General features: G+C 41.6%; 3 protein-coding genes across 3 annotated transcripts; 1 reads left to right on the forward strand and 2 right to left on the reverse strand.

Moving 5' to 3' along the window:
* Positions 1 to 26,520, reverse strand: LOC115918406 (solute carrier family 22 member 15-like). The gene is made up of 12 exons (XM_030977272.1): positions 26,363 to 26,520; positions 14,009 to 14,078; positions 12,633 to 12,815; positions 11,451 to 11,656; positions 10,665 to 10,794; positions 9,982 to 10,073; positions 5,863 to 6,084; positions 4,938 to 5,072; positions 3,706 to 3,788; positions 3,065 to 3,179; positions 1,718 to 1,790; positions 1 to 922 (listed from the first exon to the last, which is right to left on the reverse strand). Exons 2-12 carry the CDS (start codon positions 14,069 to 14,071, stop codon positions 752 to 754), a joined length of 1,473 nt encoding a protein of 490 aa, XP_030833132.1. The 5' UTR covers positions 14,072 to 14,078; positions 26,363 to 26,520; the 3' UTR covers positions 1 to 751.
* LOC105442705 lies at positions 16,756 to 19,081 on the reverse strand. The gene is made up of 2 exons (XM_011675076.2): positions 16,927 to 19,081; positions 16,756 to 16,872 (listed from the first exon to the last, which is right to left on the reverse strand). Exon 1 carries the CDS (start codon positions 18,489 to 18,491, stop codon positions 16,935 to 16,937), a length of 1,557 nt encoding a protein of 518 aa, XP_011673378.2. The 5' UTR covers positions 18,492 to 19,081; the 3' UTR covers positions 16,756 to 16,872; positions 16,927 to 16,934.
* Positions 20,772 to 21,164, forward strand: LOC115920687 (GPI-anchored CFEM domain protein A-like). The gene has a single exon (XM_030977115.1). It carries the CDS (start codon positions 20,772 to 20,774, stop codon positions 21,162 to 21,164), a length of 393 nt encoding a protein of 130 aa, XP_030832975.1.
* Positions 26,521 to 27,931: the final 1,411 nt, after the last annotated feature.

The raw sequence follows: 27,931 nt of genomic DNA on the forward strand, positions 1-27,931 counted from the left end.
TATATATATATATGCTATTGATAGTATTGTAATATATGGCTGATATGATGTCTGTTCATAAATAATTAATCTATTTCTTTTTTTTTATACTACCAACAGTGTCTTTAAGATCAATTTTCCATCAATAATTCCACTTTCCCGTTATGTCTGATCTATACCGGTATGTGGATATTTATATATATATATATATGTATGTAATATATTAGTATTTACAGTTACAGTATTGCAGTTATTTATGATTATGGAAATACTGAGTGGTGTGTGTTTCATGCTGACCTACCTCTTCCTCCCTTAAATGGAAATTAACCTCAAACTACATGTTCATTTCAGTTTGTAGGCCATTTAATACATTATCTAAACAAATATATAAAAGCATCATACATTTAACAAAAGGGAGGCAAAATCCTTCTTCTGTCGTTTTTCCTGTCGTACTTGTATGTTTTGTCCGGAAATTTCTCCACCTTAAGAGTTTTCGAGGAACAATTACAACCAAACACTTGGCAGTACACCATGTTTGACTTGTATTGCATATAACGGGCGCGCTGCGCTCTACATCAGTTCTCCTTGCGATACGTCACAACCCAGAAGTTTTGAAGGGAAATTTCTTAAAAATGGCAGCTTTCTTGGGGAGCACACGCGTCGTAAATATGTCGAAGTAGGGTCTCTTTATTGCACTTGCTAGACAATACTATTTGGCCAACAGCGTGTTGTTTTACTCTCTTTGTCATGATAATGCTTCATAGTCTAGAGGTTAGTAGCCTTTACTAGAATATTTCTCCTGTTTATCTGTGATTGCTGCGTCACGCTCTACATCATCAATGCTTTCAGGTAGAGGTTTATTGAGTGTCTCTGGCAATCCAAGATCGAAGATGGCGCAGGCTAACGCTGTTCCTCCAAATATCAAAAATGTTGTTCTATCACCCTGGCAAATAATAAAATGAGAAAGGAAATGTTTTAAAAAACTAGTTGAAAACCTGCACAATATTCAACTGTGACAACTGAGGAGGGATGGGTGTGGAATACCAAGGCAAAGAACAAAATTAGAAAAAAGTTTTTGTTAAAAATTATGCTGCACAATATACCATCCAATTACAAGGAGAAAGGGGTAGGGGTGAAAGTAAAACTTTAAAGATGCATAGTAAGGGCTTCTCATGGGAAATTTGACACCATTTGGGTGGTTACTCAATAGCTGTTGTCAATCATCAGGATTAGCTTTCAGTTTTATGACCAACAGGACTCACTTTTGTCGTGCTCTGCATTTTCCACCAATCGTCCCAAAATGGAAATATCATTATCTTCATTTCCCTCATCCAAAGACTCTCCGAGAGACTACAGGTATTTCTTGATGGGACTACAGGTTTGCTGTGTCTAGACTTGTACACCCATTAATGGTATTTCCACCAAGTCCGTTGTCAGCGTCTTATGACAAACTGCAAATGGAAACTGACTAAATTAGACACCTTCCATATAAGGTTCTGACTGATCATACAACTTTCAGGAGAGGAAAGCGGAGAGAAACACACAGCTTTCATCGATTTTGATTTATCATTATTGATTTACCAATAGAAGCCATTGGACTATTTATTTTCGCGGCAATTGGGCGTTTCACGGCCGAAATCATAGGGGGGGGGCCTTAGAAGCCCCCCCCCCCCCCCCCTGGGCTATGCAGTTTCAAAATAGCCCGGGCTAAATAGGGTTAACATCTAGAGAGACTCACCATAGGAATGATCTGAGGGGCTACCACACCTCCTATCCTAGCTGCCATTGAACATATTCCCATCCCGCTGTTCCTGTGGAAAAATTAACAAAAATAAGCATTTTGGTATCACTTTATTCATACACACAAACCTTCCAATCCAACATCTCTTATGATGAAAATAGTAATATTGAGTATTCAGTTCACTAAAGTTCACTAAAAATTTCAGAAAAATAAAAGAATTAAAATTCATTAGATCTGTTTGAAGACCCAAACATTGAATCATTTCTATTAAATAGGAATGACTGACATTTATACTGTCTTGTTAAAACACATTTTGATTTCAAATCAAAATGATTCAGGGGAAGAAATAGATGCTGGAAAGCACATCAGTGAGATCAGGAATGATGTTTTGTGACTAAAATATAAAAATGGACTTATTTCGTTCTTAATAATCAATATTAATAATGATACTACTACTAAAAACAATCTTCACACATAGGTACACGTATGGTATGGCAAATACCAAAGGGCATCAGGAAGTGGCAGGGACGTGAACCCACGACCCTCTTGATCCACAGTCCAGTGACTGATCCACTAAACCATAACACCTCTACATTCATTACACAAGATTCACAAGATTTTTAATTTCCATCTCCCTGATCTAACAATGTTAAAGCTAATCTTGAGCTCTGGTATGGGCATCGTATGTTGAGAGAACGTGGATATAATTCATTCTGGATTGTTTATCCTGCAGTAGATTGATTAATTGAACAAGTAAAACAAAACAAATACACAGAAACTTGCTGGAATCATCTCCTACTAGACGGAACTTCGACTGCGCGCAGTAAAAAATGAGGCCTTGAAGTGATTTCACAAACCAAAACAGAAGCAATTTTTACAAATTCAAGTTCAATTGTAATCCATTAACAGGTTCTCAGAATATCGTGATTACAAGCTATTTTTCATATACATGTATGACCCTTCTATCTTTGACCTCATGACCCTAAAATTTAATCAGTTCATTGGCTTTGCAAGATACATACATGTCTTGAGTTTTATGGTAATCTGTCCATCGATTCTAATAATAATGCGATCAAAAGCTATTTATGCATACATAATGAGCCCTGTGAGTTGTGACCTTTGACTTCATGATCCCAAAATTACTCAACTCATTGGCTCAGCAAGATACATACATGACCTAAGTTTGGCAAGAATCCATTTATCTGTTCCTGAGATAACGCGATCACAAGAACGGGACAGACGGGCAACCGAGCAACCCATAACTCTGTTGAATTTGTTAACCTGAATTATGTTGATAATAAGTAGATATGTTTCAAGAAGTTAAAGTATAAACTATGTGCTAACCTTAATACTGTTGGTAATAGTTCTGATGAGTAAATGTAGACGATATTGAAAGCAGATGATATACCCATTTTACCAATCAGAGCCAGAGCTGTTCTGATCTTCACCCTGGTTTCATCTGTACAACAAATAATAAACATAACAAACCAAAAATTGGAATAAAAAATAAGAAATACAGCTCAGAAAAAGTAGGAAACTAGTCAAAAATTAGTTCATATTGTTCTCCTTAAATCATAAGATATACAGGTGAGATATTATCATGTACTGTCTATGACTTCATATGAATTTTAATAGTGTAAATGTTTGAAAGAAATGCAATCTAGAAGCTGTACAGGATTGTAGGCTAGAATCCTATTTTTCCAATGTATCTGCACAGAGCAATATCACAGGTTCATAGAAATGACAAAATCAGAAAGCAGAATATTGATTTTCAGCTACAGTTTATGTTGAAAAAGTCACTTTGGGTAATCAATTTTTTGATTGGATATCGCATACAGAATATAATTTTGACTATTACAGGCATGTGAGTGAGGAGGAAAAAAAAGAGGAGAGTTGTGGCATACTCCCACCAGGCTAGCATCTGGGACGTAATGTTTCACATAGGTACAGAGAGAGATTAAGTCAGATTGAACACACTTTCTTACCTTCCTTCGATATTAATAACAAACTCAAACAGGACACACCCCCTACAAACATAGAAGCTGCCATCGCTTTCCTTCGACCAGTCCTGTAGTACAAAAAAAAATAATCAAAAGTCTGAATTGAATCATCCATTGTCAATTGCAAGAAGCAGGTAGGCATTGCATTTCATTAACATGTACTGTAGAGAGATATAGCTCTTCAGGACTGGTCAAGGGGACACACTCCTCAGACTCTACAGTGCAATGAGCACCTCTCACAACAAAATCATGGAAAAGTCAGGAAATAATTTACTGGAATTGAAAAAAATTGTATAAATTTTAATTTGTTTATGAAGCACCATGCATATATGTAGATTTGTGTTGCTAATCAAATGGAGAACAGTGTCCAGACAAACTAGTAAATTGACTCCAAACTGAGTAATAATCAATTTATATGAAATATAATTTGTTTGGCCTTTTTTTTTCTCCATATTTTTCCCTCCACAGGGATTTTATTGATTTTCATTTGAAACACATACAAAAATATATATTCAAGGTAATTTACATAATAACATAAATAAAATAAAATTGGCTTTTCAAGATACAAGTATTGTTGAGCTGTTGAGTAACAGAAAACTAACAAATCAATAATTCATTTCTAACACTCATGGAAAAAAAAACAAATACAGAAAAAATATCATTTTAAGTAAACAAATTCCTGAATTGAAACCATTTTCGTGTGAATTTATTATTTCTACAATTCGAATTTGCAATATACTTTTCGTTTTTGAAGTAATTTATAATCGAAACTCTAATACTATCAAAGTCGGGCAATTGCTTCTTTATTTTGCAAGTATACACCATCTGTTTGGTCTTTTACTGATCTATTAGCAGTCTTGTCAATGTGACAAGGGTAATAGAAATAAAAATGTTAAAATCTGTATAACGCATGAAAAATACAATTTAATTCCCTATGCCCTTTACATTATAACATTCGATAGCACAGAGCAGAAGCTGATGCCCTGAAGGATCTGTTTCCAAAATGTATTCATGTTTACAAGGTGTAGTAGTAGTAGTAGCCGTCTGCCGCGAAGCGACAATGACCGCCTTCACTTTCATGAAGGCTGCATGCAAAGGTAGGTAAGTACCGGTAGCTCTTGCAAGGTGTACAGCCAATGTATGAACTGGACTGTGTTTATGAATAAGTTCTGATATATATACGATAGAGTGAAATTGTTCTGGGCTACAGGACTTACCTATTAAGTACTAAGAAGCCGAAGAGATACGCAGGTAACTCCACCAAACCAGAGAGAGCAAAGCTGATGTATACATTACTACCTAGATTACCGGCATTCATTGTCAGGCCATAGTACACCATACTAGCAGTAAACCTACACAAAACAATCACAGGATCAATCAGTAGAAATGCATATAATAAATAATAATAATAATAATCACTTTGTATAGCGCTTAAAACATGCGATTGCAGAATATTAAGACTTTTTCAGAACCATCTTTTACAGGGAAGATTTGTTTATATGTGACGTTCTTTCAAACTTGCATAATAACAATGAAAACGCTCACAAGTTATTTTTCACCTCTCCCCATAACTCAACCTTCTCTTTAGTACCACGTTTCTATGCGCTTTACAATGTAACTGTAATAAGTAACAATAACAATCATGATAATTATACGTAGGCCCGAGTCAAAACGGTTCCCCGCCCGGTCCCCAGCCGTCGCGCCAAAACCCAGGTTTGAATAATCGAGTTTCGGGTTTTTCAAAATTAAAATTCACACTGACATTTTGACATAAAGAACTAAAAATATGTAATTCCCAAACTTATATTTCAATTTAATTAAATATTCGGCAAAACCCGTGATGACTCAGGTCTAATTATACCCCCCAAAAATAGTTAATATTTCAAACGTGCTACGAAATAAAGGCACCCATCAAAGCATATCTTCCTATGACATTTACTTCCCCAGGGTGGGGAGTGGCAATGGTAGATTAATGCTTTTCTAGATGACATTTGTTTGATATGTTACAAGAGGAGTATAAAGCAACTGCTTCATAGCTCACCCTCTGTTTGTCTTTTAAAAGAGGACAACTCTAAATTCAAGATGATTGCATTCTCCTCTCATTGATGCCTATCAAAAATAATGAAAAGATCTCTGACTTACCAAGAGCAGATAAGAATCATCATTCTCATTCTGAGTACAGGTGTCTTGAAGCAATCCAATAAACCATATTTATCAGTCTTAGGAGTAGTCTTAGTTTCAGACAAGTTGATCATAGAGCGGGTAACTTTCATCCCATTCTTTCTTCCTATCTCATGTAAGATGTCTTCAGCCTCACTGATACGACCTTTAGATATCAGCCAACGAGGCGATTCAGGAATCACACTAGAAAAAATAAATAAATACAAATAAACAATTTATTATTCATGCCTTCCATACCTGAATATTCCTGAATCAGTTATTTTCAATCTACTACTGTTCAACATTACACACAATTGCAATATGAACTCTTCACATAATATTACATAATACATAATAATACATAATATTAAATTTAGTATTTCTACTCCATTCTTTATTTTGCTGCACTAAACTTCACAAATCTGAACCATTCATGAAAGTTTCTCTCATACAAAAACTTTCTGGTTTCAGAGACATAGGCCCTATAGACTTAACACCTGAGCATATGAAAAGATGATTGGTACTAAAAAATTGAAGAATAGCGTTGAAAAGAGCCATACTAAAGCTTTTCGACTTGCACTCATCAGAGTAAAACGCAAGAATGAAACAGAAAGCCGAAATTGATCAATATAAACAGAAACTAAAAGGAACAAGGCACGAATATAACGATATAATGATTGGCTGTCTAAGGTAACGGTAAGTTAGGCTTATTGCCAGCCAGTTATAACGGGATAATCGCCAAAATGATACAAGCGTCTGAACAAACTCTTTCTGTCTGCATAGAAGTGGGTCGGTCAACTGAATGTGTGAGCATATACATGTACGGACTGTTATCGTTACTAACTATTTGATATCTACTGTCCCAGGGAGGGGAAAGCAAACATTATCATTTAACATCTTCAGTTCTTGCCTCCTGGTATCATGTCTTATCAAATGGACTGCATGATTTACACTGTGACCAAGCCATTGTTAATGAAACAGCAGGGGTAGGATAACATGACAAAAACTTGTCATTTAAAATTGAAACCCCCATTTGACTTTCACTTCTCCTAGAGCTAAGCCTAAAGTAAACACTAGCGCTATACAATGTAATCCCCCTGCCGAGACCTTGACAGGGGTGATAGAGAGGGAGAGGAAGGAGGAAAGGGTGCTAATTTTCACAATTTAAATTGTTGTTATATCGCCAATTCTGGGTCATTTTGCTTCGTTCAAACTTTCATTATTTTCTTCATCTAAATTATAAGTGACTTTTCAACATGAAAATATCTTAAAACAAGTAAAATATATATTTCCTACTTCTCATTTCCTTTCAGGCAGAGCCCCAGTAAGAGTTTGTTTACACTATTACGTAAGATGATGAAGAGTACAGCTGCCATCTCTCACGCAGAGCTGCAAGGCTCTGTCCGAGATTTAACGAGAGAAACAAAAGTGGGGTAGTGATACCCCACCTGATTTACATTGGTTCCTGTGTTATAGTGGTGGGGTATAGTTTTAATGAGAGCTTTTTGTAATGACATACAACATGGGTTTCAGTCATCCTCATGGGCTGCATTCAAGCCTGTGATCTTAGCTTTGACAGACACATACACTACTGACTGAACCAACTCGCCTCCATGCCTTCTTTGGTACATGTAGTACTCCTTTATCAATCAACCTTAAAGGTAATACAAAGTTTTGGTATGGGGTCATGAATTTGGTTCAAATGAACATATTGAAAGCATATGCAGAGCTGCCAACATTTGATTTGGGTAATCAGGGAGATTTCTGAGAGAGCAGCATCGAACGACTTCATTGTTGGCGGGAACCAAGAATGGCCTTTTAGTGCCCCTGGTGGGGGGGGGGGGGGGGCAGGGGGCAGGCCCCAAAAGCTCTTGGTTTTAAGCCTCTTTGAAACCCTTTTAGAACACATTTTTTCAATGATTTCTCAAAATGGAAGGCTTTGATATGGCACATTTTATTTGCATACAATTGATAACATATGAACTTCACATCATATTTCAGACTATGAACTCCTGTTACCTCTATTGTGAAATGGGGGATGTACTTGTGGAAGGCAAGGACTGGGGTGTGCTTGAGGGTTTTCCTTGAAGTGACTGGTAGGTTGCTTGCTTGAGTTTGCTAAGGAGGTCCTTGCTATACTCCTTTGGTAGCATGGGACATCTGTGTTGGCAATTTTCTCTGTTAGGAGTGCTTGAAGTGTTTTCAAATTCATTGATCCCCTGAAATCAGTTTTGTTCTTCCTAACAATGCTAAAAACTCTTTCACATGAAGCATTGGAATGTGGTATCACAAGCAAAGATTTCATCACTTTGCTCAGAAGTGTGTATTTCTTTGAGCCATTGCCATCCTCCATCTTTGAAATTGCAGACCATTTCTTGTCTATTCTCAAGTTTTTGTTCAGGATCTCTGGTTCCCCTGAAAAGTCTTCAACCTGGTATTGTGCAAATTCCAGCTCAAGCTTGTCCAGGTCTCCATTCTCTGATTGTCTGTTCAAAATGCAAGGGTACTTTTCAACAAAGTATTGCACAGATGAAAATGACACGTCTATGGTATAGAGGGGTAGACTATTTCTCGATTTTACAAATCTAAGAACTGTTCATACTAACCTGAAAAAGCTCTGTATTCCTTTTGTATTGCCCCTTGCTTTCGCGGTTTGCTTGTGTTTGTCAGATGTGATGTGGCGAAATACATCATTTCTTCCCCCACTCTTGATGGAGATATCTGCGCCGCAAACTGTACAAAATGCGTAGTATTCGCCTTTCGTAGATTTCCCAACACAAGGCCATTCCAAGTGGTAGTCATCTTTATATTTCTGATAATATTTCGACTTCGACATTGTCCTGGATGATATTTTAATACTCAAACAGAGAGCAAAATACAGCCTTATTTTGGACAAAGTTGACTTACGCCTTCGGAAGATGCAAGTTATATCGATGCGTTCCCAACGGCAAAGGAGATCAGAAAAAAAAAGTCGGCTTCAAAATCCACTCTGCAGTAACACTGCCATGTTGGTATCAAATGATAATCCACTTAAAAATCACATCGCAAAAGTCCCCAAATCAATCCAAAAACTGATGTTGAAATGTGCAGTTTTTTGGGCCGATCGCAGCAGACAAAGTCTGCTTGTTGTATCAGTGCAACTTCTGGCTGCTCTGACGCGACCGATCGGAAACCGGCACCAACGTACCGGGACGCTACGGGGGCCGGCGAGGAAGCCGCCCGGCAGAGCAAGCAGGCGAATTGCTATCACACAAACACCACTCACATTATCACATGTTCCCAATGGTTTGTTAGATTAGCCCGCCAGTCGTTCGGCGTAACTCTCATTTATTACGCTGTTAAATAAAGTACGATATCACGGTAAATTTATATTCGACGACTGGATAACAGGAAAATTCATATTACAGAATTGCCGTGTGTTTGTATACGTACGTACGAACTCAACATGCTAGTCTTGTGAAACAGTCGTTTATGAAAATAATACAACTTAAAATCTGGAAATCCGGGAGATTTTTGCATGGGGTCGGGAAAACGGGATATTGGGTCAAAATCCGGGAGTCTCCCGCAGGATCCGGGAGACTTGGCAGCTCTGCATATGCGATCCTACAATATTCAGTGAGCGTTGTCGCGGTTGAAATTGAGTCTCAAGTTATGAAATTGTAAATAATAAACTCTTTATGTTGTATAGCGCTCTCTCTCAAGGTCAAGATATTAATCAAGCCATAAAACAATGTTTCTTGACCAAAATCGACCAATTGGCTATTCCCGTTTGGAAATTACATATCACAACTACATATTCTGAGATTTTCATGGTCACAGCTACCATTGTATGGCCGTAAGCACTATTTTAAATTTATCAAAATTTACCGGGGGCACCTTATATTCAATTTTTCTTGAAAGCAGAAGTGTTTTAGGGGCTAAATTTTCTAGTGCTTATAATTCATCCACAGGGTCATCAAAATATAGCAAAATTGTAAAGAATCACTTTCCAGCCAATTCTCAAAATTTCCCAAAACTTTGTATTACCTTTAATTTAAGCTTGCATACTTGAGTAGAATGAAGAAGACTTAAAAAATGATGAGCATCATTGCTTATACTTACAAGTAGATAAGGAGGTATGCTCCAACAGGCAGAGAGGAGAGAAGAAGCAAGTTCCTCCAGTCTCGGACAAAATAGGCCATCAGTGCATACAGCTGATAAAAGAAAAGTTTTACTTGTATTAATCAACAATCAAACACAATAGAGCCCTATTTACACATAATGCAGTAAATTATTCAAAGGAAAAAAAACTAGCAACAAAACAAATCGTTATAACATAAGCATAGAGTGCTGCCGCTTCACATTACTGTATCTTGTAGCACACACATAACTGAGAATATGATCAGCCCTTTGTTGCTTACAATTAACATTACAAAACTTTTTATGGAGAATGTCACATTACACCACCCTTAACCCCCAACATTTTAGGTGACTGGTACACTTCCAACTAAAACTGCAGGGAGAGATAAAGATCGGAGGGGGGGGGGGGGGGGGGGGGGTGTTTCACAAAGACTAAGATCAAATTTTACTATGGCAGGCCATTCATGCCACTTTTCTATCTCACGCTTTTACTGGCATTGGTGTCTCAAGGGATATACCAATCATGGTTACAAATTTGTGATAATTAATTATCAAAGAACAAATATTATCTAAAGATCATAATGGCGAGAGCAAACAATGGCATGCCATAGTTAAGACCAACTTAAAGTGGATCTTAGTCTTTGTGAAACTCTCCCTAGACATACCATAACACCAAGAGCAAATGTAGATGGACAACAAGTAGCTGAGAGTGCTCTATGATGTGAGCTGAGATTCTCTGTTTGTAGAACAAATACAGATAGAATCACTCCTCCTGCACCGTAACCTACTAAGAATCTACAAGATGAGAAGCAGAAGGAAATGAAAATGTAATAACATTGTATATATACATGTTCAATAATGCCGTTTTCTTTCACTTTAAGGCACCAATCATATGTCTGGGCAATAATAGTAAGTGCTTTAACATTTTATACTGACAATTAACACAAGTATGTTACGCACCACAATTTTGTTAAGGCATATCAAATACAGCTGGCATTTCTAAGTATGATTGATGAAAAGCTATTTATTGACCAATAACAAACAAATTTGTAATATATTTACAATAATACAGATCACTTACAATGCACAGTCAATTAAGTCTACTATTCGGAGACACATTGGCCCGAATTCACAAAGGAGGTTTGTCGAATAACCTTGGTTTTCGTACGTCATATGACACATTTTTATGCGTTTTTTACAAACTTTGTTTGTAAAGAACAAAAGGAGGTTTGGCGAAACAAAAGGAGGTTTGTCGACAAACCTCCTTTGTGAATTCGGGCCATAGGGATGAGGAAAGGAATAATTTACATATCAATGAGAGAGAAAGTAAAAGAGAGAGGGAGAGAGAAAGGTAGAAATGGAGAGAGAAAGACAAGGGTTAGACAGGGGAAGAGGGAGAGAGAGAGAAAGAGAGAGAAGAAAAAATATTTATAAAGAGGATGAAGACATACCTGAAAACCAGAAATTGTTCAAATGTCCAGACCATGGCACTGAGTGTCCCTAGGACACTCAACAATGCTAGACCTATCAAGGTCATTCTTAAGCGGCCATAGTGGTCAGAGAATGACCCAAAATGGACGTTCCCAAACAGTACTCCGGCCATGAAGATGCTTTGAGCTAACCCAACCTTGTGGCTCTTCTCACAAACAAGGTCCCACTGTGAATGAAGAAAGACAAGAATGACTTCAGTTAAATTTCATTCTCTGACTCAAAGTATTATAGTCTGAAGAGGAAGATAAGGAGGAATTAGAACAAAACATTGTAGAAATAAAGCTTGCTGTTAATGGAACTGAACTGAACTTACTTAAATTGAATTGAAGTGAATTTTACCCCCCAAAAAAGAGAGAAAGCAGTTTTAACACTGTTTATCACAGGAATGGTGCAAACTGTTTCCATTTTAAATAAAGGATCACTATCAAAAAACAAGCATTGGGCAAAATCATTCATAGAAAAACATTGATGAAAAGGAGACAACACAGGCATGTCTTGATTTATAAGTGCTCAAAGAAAAGAGTATAGATACAGTACATGTAGGTGCTGTATGATTCATACATACATGTAGATGTGTACAAGTGTATGGATTTTTGACATTTACCCCGCAGTATAGCAATTTGCATTTTACGGTTAGCCACAAAGCCACAAAGCCACAAAATGCCAGGTGCTATACTGATGGCTAAGTGTAGAAATCCCTACCTTCAGAAATCAATTTATGATCGACACTTGAATAATCATGAGCAGGTCTACGGTATGTTGTCTCCTATGTTGCCAAGCCCAACTGAGATTTTGGTATAACTGAAGACTATGTTAAATTGATTGCTCTACTGGAACTTTCCTGACATGACATATCCAGTTAAATGATACTTTCATCATTTACTCTCAGGTGCTCACGATACAGTCAAACCTTTCTACAGGGACCGCCCAAGGCAAACAAAAAATAAGCATGTTTTAGACAGGTGGTCTTTGTAGACAGGTTCCTTTAGTACATGTTTCAATGAGAAACCATCTTCAAGGGAAACAAAAAATGTGGTCTTTGTAGACAGGTAGTCACTAAAGCAGGTTTGACTGTATTTAGTAACGTATGTGACATCACCAGATTGAATAATGTGGATTCGCACTCATCTATGTGCGTTTACCTCTGTAGCGATTGAAGTAAACTCATCACCATACTTGTAATCGTCACAGGGTGGTTTCATGTGACATACATCATCATAGACTGACAGCTCATCTCCACACATCACCGTGGTCGGCTCTCGTCCTACAAACACTAGGGATAACATGTGCATCGCACCAAACAGCTGGATCGAGTTCAAGATCACCTGACAAAACAATAACAGAAACAGATTAATTATTATACAGTAGGCTTGCGGATGCACCATGTGAGAGAGGGAGGATTGAGGAGTCCTGAGAAAGGACTCTCTGGAATCTTTCTTGAGGGTGTAGTCCTGAAAAGGACTGTTGGTGTAGTCCTGAAAAGGACTGTTGGTGTAGTCTTGAAAAAACTGTTGGTTATCTTTCTTAGCTTATAATTCTAAGGAGAACTATAGCGCTTGGAGAGGATGGGTGGCAGGAGTGGCTCGACGTTTCGGACAAGTTGACTATCCGTCGCCAGGAGTGTCAGGAAATTAATTATTATTACTATTATTATTTCTTTGGCCATAAAAAAATCACAGCATATACAAAGTTAACATAATTATTCAATTATCTTAGAAATAATAGAGAAAGTGAAGGAGTTGAGAAGCAAGGAGAAGAGGAAAGAAATGGTTCCCTACTTGTAGATAGGCCAGGTAGGGATCACTGTTGAACGGAGGCATGCAAGCCCTCCTCAGAGGAACAGGTGGAATGTAAATCGCATTCATGACTGAACAAGAAAATCTACTTTCACAATGCATGACTAAAGATGTCACTTCATACACTTCCCCTACTCTTATTCATTGGTCATAGTCATTACAAATTAACCACAAATGGTGGTATGGGAAATACACGCTTTCTATTGTCCAGTAACCTGATAATAACCTGATATGTATTTTGAACCAGTCCCAATCATTCAATCTAACTAATAGCTGCCTATCATGTATTCTTTTATTAGACACCTTCATCAATAAATTGCCACAGGGAGCTCAACACCAGTATTTTTACATTCTAAATTTGCCCTGCCAAAGTTTTGAATAATGCATTGTTCAACGCAAAGATTGGTTAAAACCAGAATTGTCCTGACTAGCACTCCCATTAATAAATGCCCTTACAGGTACTCATAATTACACTAACTCCTGAACATCAATCATCCTAAACTTGGGCAATGGAAATTTTGGCATGGTGTTTTTTTCCTTTAAAAATGGCCAGTGCTTTACTCATCCATGATCACATTTTGCGGGCAGCCTATCAAATGAAAGAAGATAGTATCAACTATCATACCAATACCATGAATATATTTCAGCATTTTTACTTGGTTTTTCTTGAGGCTATTTTGCAAAATGGCATTCCATTCCAGAATGATAAGTGGTCAACTTACTTGTTGTATTTTCTGAGTGTAACCAAACTCTCCTACAGCTTTCATAGCATCATCAAAACCCATCTTCAATCTGAAGGAGAAAAAAAACAAAACATGGTATTTGAACATTTTATTATTTGGTTGCAGTGGTTGTAGGACACATGATTCGGTGACAGTTAATCCGCATCAATTTCTTACAAATTCTTGACTCCAATCCTGGACCAAACATCTAAATTGCTGAATATGCACGAGGTTGAATTGAGAAGGGTCATGGGTATTTACATTCACTGCTCTGTTTGTTCGAGTCGTGCATATTCAGCAATTTTGAGCAACCGGCGCTCTAGTATATAGCATGAATATTCATATTTGCTGCGCCGCTTCCGCACATGCGTACCTTCTTTTCGTCATTTTGAATTGACACTGCAACATGACAGAATCATTGGGGTAGGACTCAGAATAACCCCCTTATTCCCATCGAAGACTTCTTCAAAGTTCAAATTATAATTTCAAGTAGTCTCCCGATGCTCAGAGGAGTAGAGCAACCTATTAAGTCAAAATAGTCTACTCCCTTTGCAGATTCAAAGACAATCACCTAGACCTAATCGGCCGTTTTAATAACCCCATGGTTGATCTACTGAAGCTCCGATGCCTTCGGCATGGGAGCTTCCTGGAGTTAATATGACTCTCTATGCTTTCCTGGAGTGCGAGAACCCCAAATTATACGTCTTTAAAAGATATTGTAGTGACGGAGCGGAATATAACTTACTGGGCCTAAATCTTAACTATAATTACATGAAAGACTATAATAAGGATTTATCCTACCATAGGCTGTATACTATACTGCTTGAAGTCTGTCTCAAGAAGCGCTTGAAGTGTTGCTCGTTGAGTGGAGCTCCACCGTCGCTAGTAGTAGTAGACCGAAGAGACAGAAGAGACGAGCAATCAACAGTGTTTGTCGCGTGCAGTCTCAGGTTCAATCTAACGTTCCCAGTGATAAGCACGCCCGCGGAAACTACCGCGGGTGTCGCCTAATGCGGGACTTACGCGCATAAGCCGCCAGAGCCGTAGTGGCTCAGGCTGAATCACTACATTATTCCCCACTTAATGAGTTTAAAGCCTACTTCTAACTTAAACTAAACTAAAACTAACTTAAAACTACTCCCGTACCGCAGTGCGGGGTCACGCCGTTCCCGCTGGTGGATGGGTCAAGGACCCTCCTTGCCAGCACCGGTGAAGTCTTGGCCTTTCCAGAGGGCGGGCGCCTTTGTCATACCTTAATATATACTGTATTCCGAAATTTGGTACGGGGAATGTTATGTAAAAAAACATGTGTATAGAGACCGAACAATCTCAGATGTAAAAATAGAGCATAGTAAAATGCACTGTATAATGTAAAATGCACTGTATTCCACAATTTGGTATATTTAAGTACTAAATAGGATTCAAGTCCCGGAAATGTCCCAGGGATCAAGAACAGAAAGAAACAGAAATATACCAGTTAACCCTTACCGTGCCGGTGTCACGTGTAAATGACAAAGAATAGCAGTCCTGGCACGGGCGTAAGGGATTAACGGGGGCATTACAGGCATAGAGAAACAGAAATATACCAGTTAACCCTTACCGTGCCGGTTATACATATTACATAATGACAAATTGCAAAACGTCCCGGCACAGGCATAAGGGATTAACCGGGGCATTACATTAAATTCCCAAGGTGACCGAGCATGAAAGTGTGAGTGATCAACATAAACGATGAATGGCAATAAGTGTGCAGAAAAGGGGAAGAGCCCAATGGCTCCCCATTCCCCAAGTGCAGTTTGGATGGTACAATGTCCAGAAACTGGGCAATCCCACATGAGAGCCAAACGGCTCCCTACAGGCAGTCCAAACGGTGCATATAAGAAGTATTAGAATGATAAGAGCAGATCACTGAAATCAGATGGAAAATGATATAGAAGGTGAAAACAACAAAATAAGATTACATTTTCTGGGCCACTCGGCACCCGGGGGCACAATAGCCACTACCGGCAAGTTCCTGATATCATTCAGGGCACCCAGGCCCACAACACCATCAAGCAAATCCAAAAGGCTCTTGTTGATCCAGAGGAATTACTCCAGAGGAATTACTCCCCCAAAACATGATCATATTCTGACTTAACCACGTAGTGTCACTTGGGAGATATCAAAAGCCGGCCGTTTTATGGCCTCGAACACACATGGGTGCTCTGTCTCCCTGTGGAAAGAATGCTTCCTAGTCAGCTCTTAAAGCGGAGCAGCTAATTCAGCATAGATAACTCTGCTAACCGAAGCAGAAACTTTTCAGTTTTATTTAATTGTTATCCATTCAGTTTAAAAACATCAACACTTAAAGTTCAGGAACTCAGAATGGACGATTTACAATGAAATTAAACAGTGTAAACAAAAGTGAACTAAAATATATATATTTAAGACAAACATGTTATTTCCCAGGAACAGGAACCGGCACCATGTCCTCGCGGACGAGCCGTTGTGAATGGCTTTGATAACGAACCATAATATATATACTCAACATGTTATTTCCCCCGATCAAACACGATCCGAGGAATCCAAAATGGGAGCCTGCGGGTGGGCTGGAAAAGGGAAAGGTCCTTACTCTGGAGCCCTGGACTCCCAACAACCTTACATCCTACCCGCTTCCCACTAGAAGGAGGCACCACGGCCGTCCTAGCGACAATAACATTAACATTAACTACCTGGACAAAGGGACCGACCGAAGAGTCAGGCGGGTCACTAACATTATTCACCTTGACAAAGGGACCGACCGAAGAGTCAGGCGGGTCACTAACATTAACTACCTTGTCCAAGGGACCGACCGAAGAGTCAGGCGGGTCACTAACATTAACTACCTTGTCCAAGGGACCGACCGAAGAGTCCGGCGGGTCACTAACTACATTAACTACCCCAGTATTTACCGATTGTAGGCCTCTCGGTTTCCAGATCGGAGATCGGCCTCGCTCTCCGATCCCTCCAGGTTTTCCGGAACACCAGTAGCCACGGGAGATAGAGGGCGGGCATTGGAAAGCATAGAAAACTCCAAAGACTTAACAGTCTTCAGTATTTCTTCTAGCATACAATCGGTATTGTACGCATGCGTCTTAAGACTGGCGACTTCCTCTTTTAAATAGCCAATGTCATTCCTGGCCTGAACTTCAAAAGGCGTTGTGACCTTCCCCCGGTCCTCCACGGGAGCCGGACGGGGAACATCTTGACCTTTGGAAACTGTTGGGGAACGATTTAGGGGATGGGGTTGCCTATGATGATAAATTACCGTATCATACCTGTCCACCTCCTGATCGTACATGCAAGTCTGCTGCACCTGCTGCCGAGAAGCCGAATACGTACGGCGAGCCTCGCTCCCATAAACAACACGTTGGGTATGTTGCGCCCACCTGATGGCTTCCAGGGCCTCCTCGACGGACTTCGGGCGCGTATTGAGAGCTGTTAAACCCGCCGCCTTATCCGTACAACCCTGGCATAACTGCAATACCATTTGAGTGCTGTCACCCCGTTGGTCCCACCCAAAAGCTTCAAAGGACAAAGCTTGGAGCCGATCGGACCACCCAAGAAGAGACTCCTCCGGGAGTTGGCGAGCCGTTCGAAATTCGGCTATGGCCTCCTCCGGAAATCGGGTAGCCCCAAACCGACGCCCCATCGCTGTTAACATATGGTAATAAGAATTAGTGCCCATATCCCTAAGGTTCGAAAAACACTCTGAGGCCGACCCCTCCAAACACCAGCCCAGTGCGTCCAAACACTCGCTTGGGCTCCACTGACACGATACAGCATAACTGGTGAACTTCCTGAGAAAGGAATGCCAACTTGTTCGCCCATCGTAATTAAGTGACCTCGGCAGACGGGGGGGCCAATCCCGGCGCCCCTGCGACCGGTACTCTCCCTGACCCCCTGGTGGGGATTCCCTGGGAGGATACTGATTGTCGGATCGGGATTCCCTGGAAGAGGGATAAACATAATCCCTACGTGGGGGTTCCCTGGAAGGCGGACCATAATTATTAGAAGGGGATTCCCTAGAAGGGGGATAACAATAATCCCTACGTGGGGGTTCTCTGGACGGGGATTCCCTAGGAGGATAAGACCTGTCGGGCGGGGATTCCCTGGACGGCGGACAGTCAACGGCCCTAAGCCGATACTCGGCTGTGGGCTCGGCTGGGGAGCTGGCCGGTTGCGGCGAGCTCCTCCCCTGCTGTTGCTCAGCCGTAGAACTAGCTACAGGCCCAGCTGGGCCTCCATCTGTAGGTTTAACTATCCTAGCCTGATAAGGCTCAAAATCAAATAAACGTAAAAGCTCCTTGGCTTCATGGAGACGGGGACACTGCAAAAATAACTCCTCTGTTAAGTTACCACATTGCTCCCTCCAACTAATAATTTTGCCAGACTTTGTTTTATCGACAACGGCCAGTAAAGCCTCCTCAGTCCCATAATTCACTTTAACCTTCTCTGAGGCCATAACCGGCTTTAAATCAGCAACGATTAAATAGCCAAATGATAAAATTAAATACACATACAATCTTTCCTTCTTGCTTACTTAATAATACCCTACTCAGTTTCCTAATAGCTTACTAAGTGCCTGACAGGTAAATACTGAAACCCTAAACCTCACCGAAAAACACCGCGGAATTATCTCCACGGTGAACAGCGTCAGCGAGCGGGCCAAAACTAAACCCTACTAAGTAACACTAAAGGACTACACTTAAACCGGCAATATACCTCACCGAAAAACACCGCGGAACTATCTCCACGGTATAATGCTCGGCGAGATGGCCGTACAATACTAGTAATGATGAAATGAAGATGAAATTAAATACCACCCACGATTTAACCCAAAATCCACAGATATCCAAAACAAGACTGACAGTCAAAAATCCCACTTAGGTACCTACCCAATCCTTCCTTCTTGCTTACTTACTAACGTACGTAGTTCCTTCAAGGAAAATACTTCTTGCTTAGACTACTTAGTTTCTTAAAGGAAAATACTTGCTTACTTACTTAGTTTCTTACTTAGTTTCTTACAGGAAAGACCGATTGCCTACTTAAAAAAGTAAGAACTTACGTAGTTTCTTTCCAAAATCTTACTTAGTTTCTGAAGTAGCCCTGGTCTATGGATCATAGGCTACGTAGTTACAATTCTTAAATGCTACAAATGAGACAAAGAACGTTCACTTACCGGTCTAGTTACTCGGAGTATATCTCAACGTGTACCAGTCAGTCTGTGTCAGTTCTCAATCTCTTGTCCCACTTCGTGAAGGCCAATGTCGCCCTCTTGTGCCAGAAGCTTGTACGAGCTTGTCGTCCCCGTGTGAGAAAGCCAATGGCGCCCTCTTGTGGTAGGAGGCTTGTATGGGGGTGGGGGCAACTTCCACTACACTCCCCCCCGTTTTAAAAAACCCAGGACCAATTGAAGTAAACCCAGTGAAATATCTTACCCACAACCGGATAGAGGGAAAAAAAAAAAAAAAAATAATAATTATGCTTTACCCTCCCTTGCGGCCGTACAACATCCTAATCTAAAAACATGTATTAAACATGCCAAACTTGACCCCAAACGAGCAAAACACGGGGTAATACAACATGAAAATATTTTTGTTTTATTCATTAAAAAACCAACATACTTAATACTTAACACTACAATTGCCAGGGGGAGATTCCCTACCCGAAACAATCCACGCCCCCATAGCGGGGAGCCATCCGCTTGTCCTCCCAGGCTATGACGCCATCTTACCTACCCGAGGGGTATATTACTCAGGTTTTTCGGAGTGTGACTGGAGAACCAGAAACCCACCTAGGTCACTCCGGCGCAGCAAGGAGGCGTCAGTTCCGCTATAGCACGGAGCGGGCCATTTGGGAAAAAAAAAAAAGTCCCCCTTGGAACAACCAAAACCTTTGCCAACGGGCATTTAGGAAAAAATACTAAAAATCCAAAAAACTTACTAACATACGGTATATGTTCTTGCTAATGTAGCAAAAACAAGGTGATAGGGACTAAATAAGCCCCACCTCAAGTATACCCTGAAAATTTAACGGACCCCTAGTGCTACAGGAACAGAAGTTCCCGTGCACACCCGACCTACGGTATATGTTTTTGTTAATGTAGCAAAAACAAGGAGATAGGAACTAAATAGTTCCCACCCTCACACGCACCATGAAAACTTAGCGCTACAGGAACAGAAGTTCCCGTGCACACCCGACCTAACGGGCCATAGAGCGCTTGGGCGTTAACCCGAGTCTGCTCTAGGAGAGCCTGGAGACGGTTACCCCGTGTCCGGGCTACCAACTCTCTTACCTCCGCACTCTTCCCCGCCCCATATAAGGAACAGGGTTTAGCAGTGGTCCAAACACAAAATCCCCTATCCGTTGGTCGATAACCCCAGTCACCCTCTTAACGGCATTGGGAGGAAGGATTACCCTCTTGCGGGCATACACCCTTGCTACACCCATCCGCCTGGGGTTATCCCCATGCTGCATGGGAATTTCCACTTCCCCTAGCAGTAACCTGGGATGATGCATGTGAATCACCGCCCTATGTTTATGGAGAAAATCCCTTCCCAGCAACATGTCGTCTGAAATGGGTGCAACATACAACTGCTTGGGGAACTCTTGTCCCCCCAACAGAATGCTCACCGGCCCCACTACTGACCCCCTCATGCTTATATCCCTACCTGGAGCATGTAATACGGCCTTCCGCAGTCTTTTGGGCTGCGTTTTCAGATGCTGAAGCACCCGATCCGAGATGATAGTCACCTCAGCCGCCGTATCCACTATTGCCCTAAGGGGGAAACCCCCTATCACTATAGGGATATTAAGAGAGGAACTGGAATGCAGTCGGCAAACCACTACCTCCGCCCCTTCCTCCTCCGATTCCGGATCCGGGGCGGCATCCGGCTCCGGATCCAGGGCGGTATCCGGCTCCGGATCCAGGGCGGTATCCGGCTCCGAATCCGAGGTGACATCCGGCTCCAGATCCGGGGTGGCCTCCGGCATCGGGTCCAGCGACCCGATCATCTGTGGAGGATTCGAAGGTTCGCAAAATGTAACCTCTCCTATGCACTGGGAGAGTGCCTCGCCCAGCTCCGTGGTGGCTTCCATCAATCCCGACCCACCGGAACCAGGCTCTCCCACCTGATTTAACGCTTCCTGAGGAATAACCGCCCGACTAACCGGTGACCCGGTTAGTGGCTGGCCTCGTTCGGGTCGGGTCGGGGACTGGCCTCCTCCTCCGACCCGCTGGAGTTTCCCGCTTCTCGGCAGTTAACACAAGAAACCCGCGCGTTCCCTCTGTCCCCCCGAACTGTGGGACATTGGTTCCGGTAGTGCCCCTGTCCCCCGCAAGCATAACACCGGTCACCCCCCGGGGACTTGGCTCTCTCCCGGGAAGCCGCCGGCCTTGACTGTAGGGTCTCTAGGAGCTTCCGGACATCCCGCTCTATGTTAGCTACCCGGGGCTCCATGTTAGCTACCCGGGGCTCCATGTTAGCTACCCTGGGCTCCATACTAGCTACCCGGGCCTCTATTCGGCCTTGGCGCTCCACCATTCGGCGTTCTACTGCAGCGAGTTGCCCGTCTTCAGATCGGCTAGGAGGTTGGGGGGATAAGTCCACTTGGCGGACTTCAATTTCCCCCGCATCCTCAAAGGCAACCGACTTACCTGGACGCACCCGCCCGTACATGGCCCGGTACACATGTTGGTGCCACTGAATATGCCTTACCGCTTCCTCAACGGTAGCGGGATGCTGAGTCAGCGCGTGACATCCCGCCTCCCGATTTAAGCACCCTTGGCACAGGCGGAGGACCGCCTGCTGTTGTGAATAGGGCCCCTGGACCCCGGTGAATGCTCGGAGAGCTAACCCGAGCACCCGATCGGACCATTCAGGCAGGGACTCCTCTGGCCCCTGCTTGGCAGACGCAAACTCGAGTTGAGCAGATTCCGGCAATCCGCCTTGGTCGAAGCGCTGCGCCATTCTTTGGACCAGCGTGAAATAATCCAGGAGCGGCTCTTGTTCCAGAGTCAGGCTCAAATAATCTCCCGCTTTCCCCTCTAGGCACCAGCTTAGCTGATTCACCCTCTGGGGAAAATCCCATCGCTGCTGGTCCGCAAACGCCGTGAATTTATGCAGAAAAGCTCTCCAGTTTCCGCGCCCATCAAATGAAACAGTCCTGGGAAGTCGCTGGTAGGATGCCCTACCCGTGTTCCCCTCTTGCCTATCCCCCCTGGGGGCGTAAGCCCGATGTATCTGATTCCCTGGGATGGGACTACCCTCCCGGCCTACTAGGGGTTGGAATTCCTCCCGGATATCCCTGGCATTGAATCCAGGGTAGGGCGGGGCTTGCGGGTCCCGCCCCACATCTACCCCCCTTCGATTAGGTCGCCCCTCAGGGTTTGTGCACCCCTGCTCCGTTGCGGGCACACCCCCCAACCAGGAACGCCCTCCTGACCCTCCCCTGGGGGCCTGGTCTGCCCTCCCCAAGGGTTGATAACTCGAGGGTCTGTCCTCCCCTAGGGTTCCCCTAGCTCTATACGAGGACACATGGGGGTCCAGCGACTGGTTCATTCCCCCGGGGGTGGAAAATCCAGTCGGGGCTACGCCCCGGGGCCTTCCAGATACATCCCCTTGGTTAGAAAATGGAGGCGGATACACATCATATGGGTATTGCTGTCCCCCTGCCTGGGCCTGAGCTCCGCAGGGGGTGCTAGTGTTCGGGGCCCGCTGCCCCGACGGAGTAGAAAAAACACTCTGGCTAACCCTATCCTGACTGGGAGCCCCCCCTGCCCCCCGGGTATTCTCCCGAGGAGTAAAGTCGAACCCACTTAGAAGCCCCCTGGACTCTACTAGCCCTGGGGACGCTTCAAATAATTCCGGGGTTATATTCCCATGTTCAGTCCGGAGACCCAAAATGATCCCGGCCTGCGCAGGAGCTAGCCCCGGCATGACTGCGAGTTCTTCAAAAGAACACGCATTAATGGGGAGCTTAGCCTCCCCATCCGTCATACTCATAGCGACACTATAGGCTAATCAAAAAACCTTAAAATAGTCCACTAAATTACCACCAATTCACGTCGGGGAAATTATCCGACGGAAAAAATAAGTTTCCTAAATTCTTAACTAAAATTTACTAGAATTAACTAGAATTAACTAGAATTCTTCTAGGTGCAGCTTACTCAATTCACTTCAACACGGATAATCACACCCGATCTTTCTTTTATTTAATCAAATTTTTTTTTTTTTTTTTTTTTTTTTTTTTTTTTTTTTTTTTTTTCTTTCCTTTTGAAAGGACTCCCGCACTACACTGAGTGGGTGGGTCCACACACAACACGCACAAAAACCAAACACTCACGCACCTAAAATACTATAGACAGCCTACTGCTATCAACCCTAAAATCAGGTCCAGGTCCTAGATTTAAGAGATCCAGGTCCCGTCGGCGAACAGCCAACAACCAAAAACAAAATGGCGTCGATCGTGAGGAGAAGGACTAAAAAATATCCCTCCGCCGAATCCAATACACTGCAGTGCGTGGTAAACGCTTTTGGCGCGAACGGCAGTCTCCAAAACCTGCGCGCTCAAACAAAGTAACACGTACTCAAAAAATGTTTCAAACCGGGCTAAATATTACAGCCTGGCTCGAATTGACGTACAAAACAACCGCTCAACACAAAACGATGCCTAATCAGACACCCCACATCACAAACAAAGTTCAAACACTCGCTACAGAAAATTCAAACACGCACACTCGAATCGCACTGCCCTCAAACCCCCAGTGAAAAAGTCCAGTCACGCATACAGCCGTGACGGAACTACACTTGGAGTTTGCGAGAGCAGACGACCGACCAAAAAAAAATTACAGCAAAAGTGTCCCAAACCGGGCCAATAGTACAGCCTGGCTCGAAACACCCACACGAAATAACAAAGAATTATACACCAAAAATTACGAAATAAGCAAAACGGAGTAATCCGCCCTGCCCAAGACGAAAATTCGAAATTCACCCTAAAATCTAGTCTACTGATTTATATCAAATTCACAGCGAGCAGCTTAGCCCAGCGCATCGGACCGCATATGTTTTACCTATGCTTTAGGGCAGCCGTGCTCGCTGTGCAAAAATTACAAGTCTTAAAAATCACCGCAAATGCAAGAAAGCAATTTGCTCGCAGCGCCAATGAAGTAGCCCTGGTCTATGGATCATAGGCTACGTAGTTACAATTCTTAAATGCTACAAATGAGACAAAGAACGTTCACTTACCGGTCTAGTTACTCGGAGTATATCTCAACGTGTACCAGTCAGTCTGTGTCAGTTCTCAATCTCTTGTCCCCACTTCGTGAAGGCCAATGTCGCCCTCTTGTGCCAGAAGCTTGTACGAGCTTGTCGTCCCCGTGTGAGAAAGCCAATGGCGCCCTCTTGTGGTAGGAGGCTTGTATGGGGGTGGGGGCAACTTCCACTACATTTCTTTCATAATCTTACTTAGTTTCTTACTAAAAAATTCCTACTTAAACAACCCTATACCCATAGTATACCTCACCGAAAAAACACCGCGGAATTATCTCCACGGTAATAATACTTCGGCGAGAGGGTTGAAACTAATTTAATTATACTCCTACTCACTAATTCTACTCCTACTTAAACCCTATACCCATAGTATACCTCACCGAAAAACCACCGTGGAATTATCTCCACGGTAATAATATTTCGGCAAGAGGGTTGAAACTAGTCTAAATAGAGCCTACCCTTACTTACTAAGTTCTACTTAACCGACCCTATACCTCACCGAAAAAGAACACCGTGGAATTATCTCCACAGTATAAAACTCTGGCGAGAGGATCAAAACTACGAGCACGACAAAAAACGGCTGTACAACTAGTCTAGTGAGTAGAAGAAAAAAACGAGCAAATGTAAGTACAAAAACTGACCGAAACCGATGTCAAAATCGAAATACGGCCGTAAAAATACCAACGAGTCCCTAACAAACTATCCTACAACCCTAAGTAGACAAGAAATGAAAAAATATGAGCTGATAAGGCCCTACGAAAAAAGTTCCAAAAATAAAAAATCCCTTCAACACACGAGTCAACGTATCCAAGATGGCGGCTCGGACATGTGTGCAACCACAAAAAATTATCCCCAAAACACCGAAATGAGTACCCAAAAATCGGAATACAGCACTGAAAATACTCTACGAGTCCCTAATATACTAATCTACAGCACTAATCAACTACCAATAGGGAATAAACAAGCTTACAAGGCCCTACGAATGAAAGTACAAAAATAGAAAATCCCTTCAACACACGAGTGAACGCCGACAAGATGGCGGCTCAAAAACGTGCGCGATAAAAAAAAAACTAGCCCCTACAGGTCCGAAAAAGAGCGATTACGCCATTGTAGTGACGGAGCGGAATATAACTTACTGGGCCTAAATCTTAACTATAATTACATGAAAGACTATAATAAGGATTTATCCTACCATAGGCTGTATACTATACTGCTTGAAGTCTGTCTCAAGAAGCGCTTGAAGTGTTGCTCGTTGAGTGGAGCTCCACCGTCGCTAGTAGTAGTAGACCGAAGAGACAGAAGAGACGAGCAATCAACAGTGTTTGTCGCGTGCAGTCTCAGGTTCAATCTAACGTTCCCAGTGATAAGCACGCCCGCGGAAACTACCGCGGGTGTCGCCTAATGCGGGACTTACGCGCATAAGCCGCCAGAGCCGTAGTGGCTCAGGCTGAATCACTACAATATTTAGATCTAGGCCCAAGTAATATTGACTGCCTTCTGGGCAATACGACATATAGGTCTATATCGCCCAAACCGATCGGGCAATAATATGTGTTCATTGGTTTACTGTATAACCGTATTGACCTGCAAATTACACAAACAATCCCATTGACTTTTCAGATCGGGCAATAATATTTGTTCATTGGTTTACTGTATAACCGTATTGACCAGCAAATTACACACAAAATCCTATTGACTTTTCTGAGCGGTCAATAATATTTTTTTGCCTAGATCTAGATCTAGTTTTGTTGAGGGCAATAACATTTAAAAATTGCCCTGCTCAAATGTCTTATACTGTTAACCTTGACGTTATATCCTGACTGATGGATCCTGTCAAGTACCGACGTAGAAGTAAAAGTAATCTAACGAAAGCAGTGACACGTATACGTACACGGCCCAGAACACGGCCAGCGCCACAAGGCCAAGCCAGGAAGCACGGCGGCTGGACGTGGATCGTACGCTACTCGCTAGCTCTCGCCTCTGCGTTCACGTACTCGCTCGACTGCTATTCCGGCTGCAAAGTGTTATTGCAAAGCCCAAATTGATTATTTTTACAACTTACTTGTGTATCGCTGGTCTTAATAGATGTAATTTTGGTGCTCCTTCGCTCTTCTCATTTGTAACAGCCTCACTAGATTCTAGATTAGACTCAGCTCACACGATACAGTACACGTACAAGCACTGCTTGTCATGTCAACAACAAACATGTAGTATACAGCAAAAGAAAATAGTCTTGGGTACAACCAGGTTGATTAATACTAAATATTTAGTTATTATTTTGCATCAAATATAAATAGTTATGTATAAATTTCGCTATGAAGATATTTTAAAGTATAAAAATATATATATTTTTTTATAGCAAATAACATCAATTAAGGATTAAACAATGAGCCAGAAATTCCACAATATATCTTCAAAGACTTGATATAAGCTATGGTGTGCCACGTGCACAAACGCTACAGTTCACGCTTTGTTGTTCTTTAGATGCTCCTATTGTTTTACTAGTCATAGTCTACGATTTCAGACTCGTTAAAACACTCCATTTCTCGCTGCGAAGCGGCATCCTTCACTAGTTCCAGCATCACAATGTTGCCTTTCCTTTTATTCATAAGTTACTACCCTCATTTAATAATAATTTCTTCATAAAAACAGATTCCTTAGTAGTTATGTAATTATGTCCTGAAGTATGTTAAACTGTAACTTATGTGTATTTTACTTTCTTTCTTGAATTCTTGCCCATGCACAATTATACAACTTCCACACAACTGCGCCAGGAGTATCATTTTTGACAGACATGGCGCATTATAAATGTTCACTATTATTATTTCATTATTTAGTTACAACACTAGACAATCAGAAGATTTTCATTTACCAAAGTTTAAGTATGAATTCTCAAGATCTACAATTCGATATGATGCACACATTCTATGCAATTCCCTAAGGAATAAAATAAAATCTTGTCCCTCACTTGCAATTTTAAAAGAAAATATAAATTTGTCTGATCAATACCTAATTTCAACTAATTTATAATGTCATTTATGGTTTGAATCCCATTTGATAGCTAGTTCTTTTGCCTTTTAGAAATTTGTAATGCTGTTTTGTTTTTTGTTTTTTCTGTTTTATATTATTCATTTGTTGGGGGGTAATGGGGTTTGCCATTGATAAGGCCTGTCGCCTTCGCAAATCCCACCCGTATTTGAATTTGTTTCTGTTTTTATTTTTGTCTTCAACATATATGCTATTGTCACTGCCATTGTTCTTTTTATTAAAATGTGAATATTAAAAATGACTTGAGAATTGAATTGTACAGAATCCTAGAGAATACTATTGTGACTAGCTGTCATTATAACAAGGTGGTTTCACTGGTCCCAGTTCTTTGCATTGTTTTCTCTTCATGTTTTTAAATTTGTTTTGTTTTTGTACATTGATATAATAATACATGTATTTCAATTAGAGCATTGACATATTCAATTCAGTATTTCAGTTTTTATCTGCTTTGATAAAAACATCAGATCCTGCAATATATTGCTTAAAAAATAAAATTAAAATAGGGGAAATTTCATTGACCCAAGCAATTTGTCAAATATTATCAACGTAGCAATTAAAAAAATTACAAAGAAAATGTGATTCA

The sequence above is a fragment of the Strongylocentrotus purpuratus genome, unplaced genomic scaffold (assembly GCF_000002235.5).
Source record: "Strongylocentrotus purpuratus isolate Spur 01 unplaced genomic scaffold, Spur_5.0 spur5_scaffold_1, whole genome shotgun sequence".
NCBI lineage: Eukaryota > Metazoa > Echinodermata > Echinoidea > Camarodonta > Strongylocentrotidae > Strongylocentrotus > Strongylocentrotus purpuratus.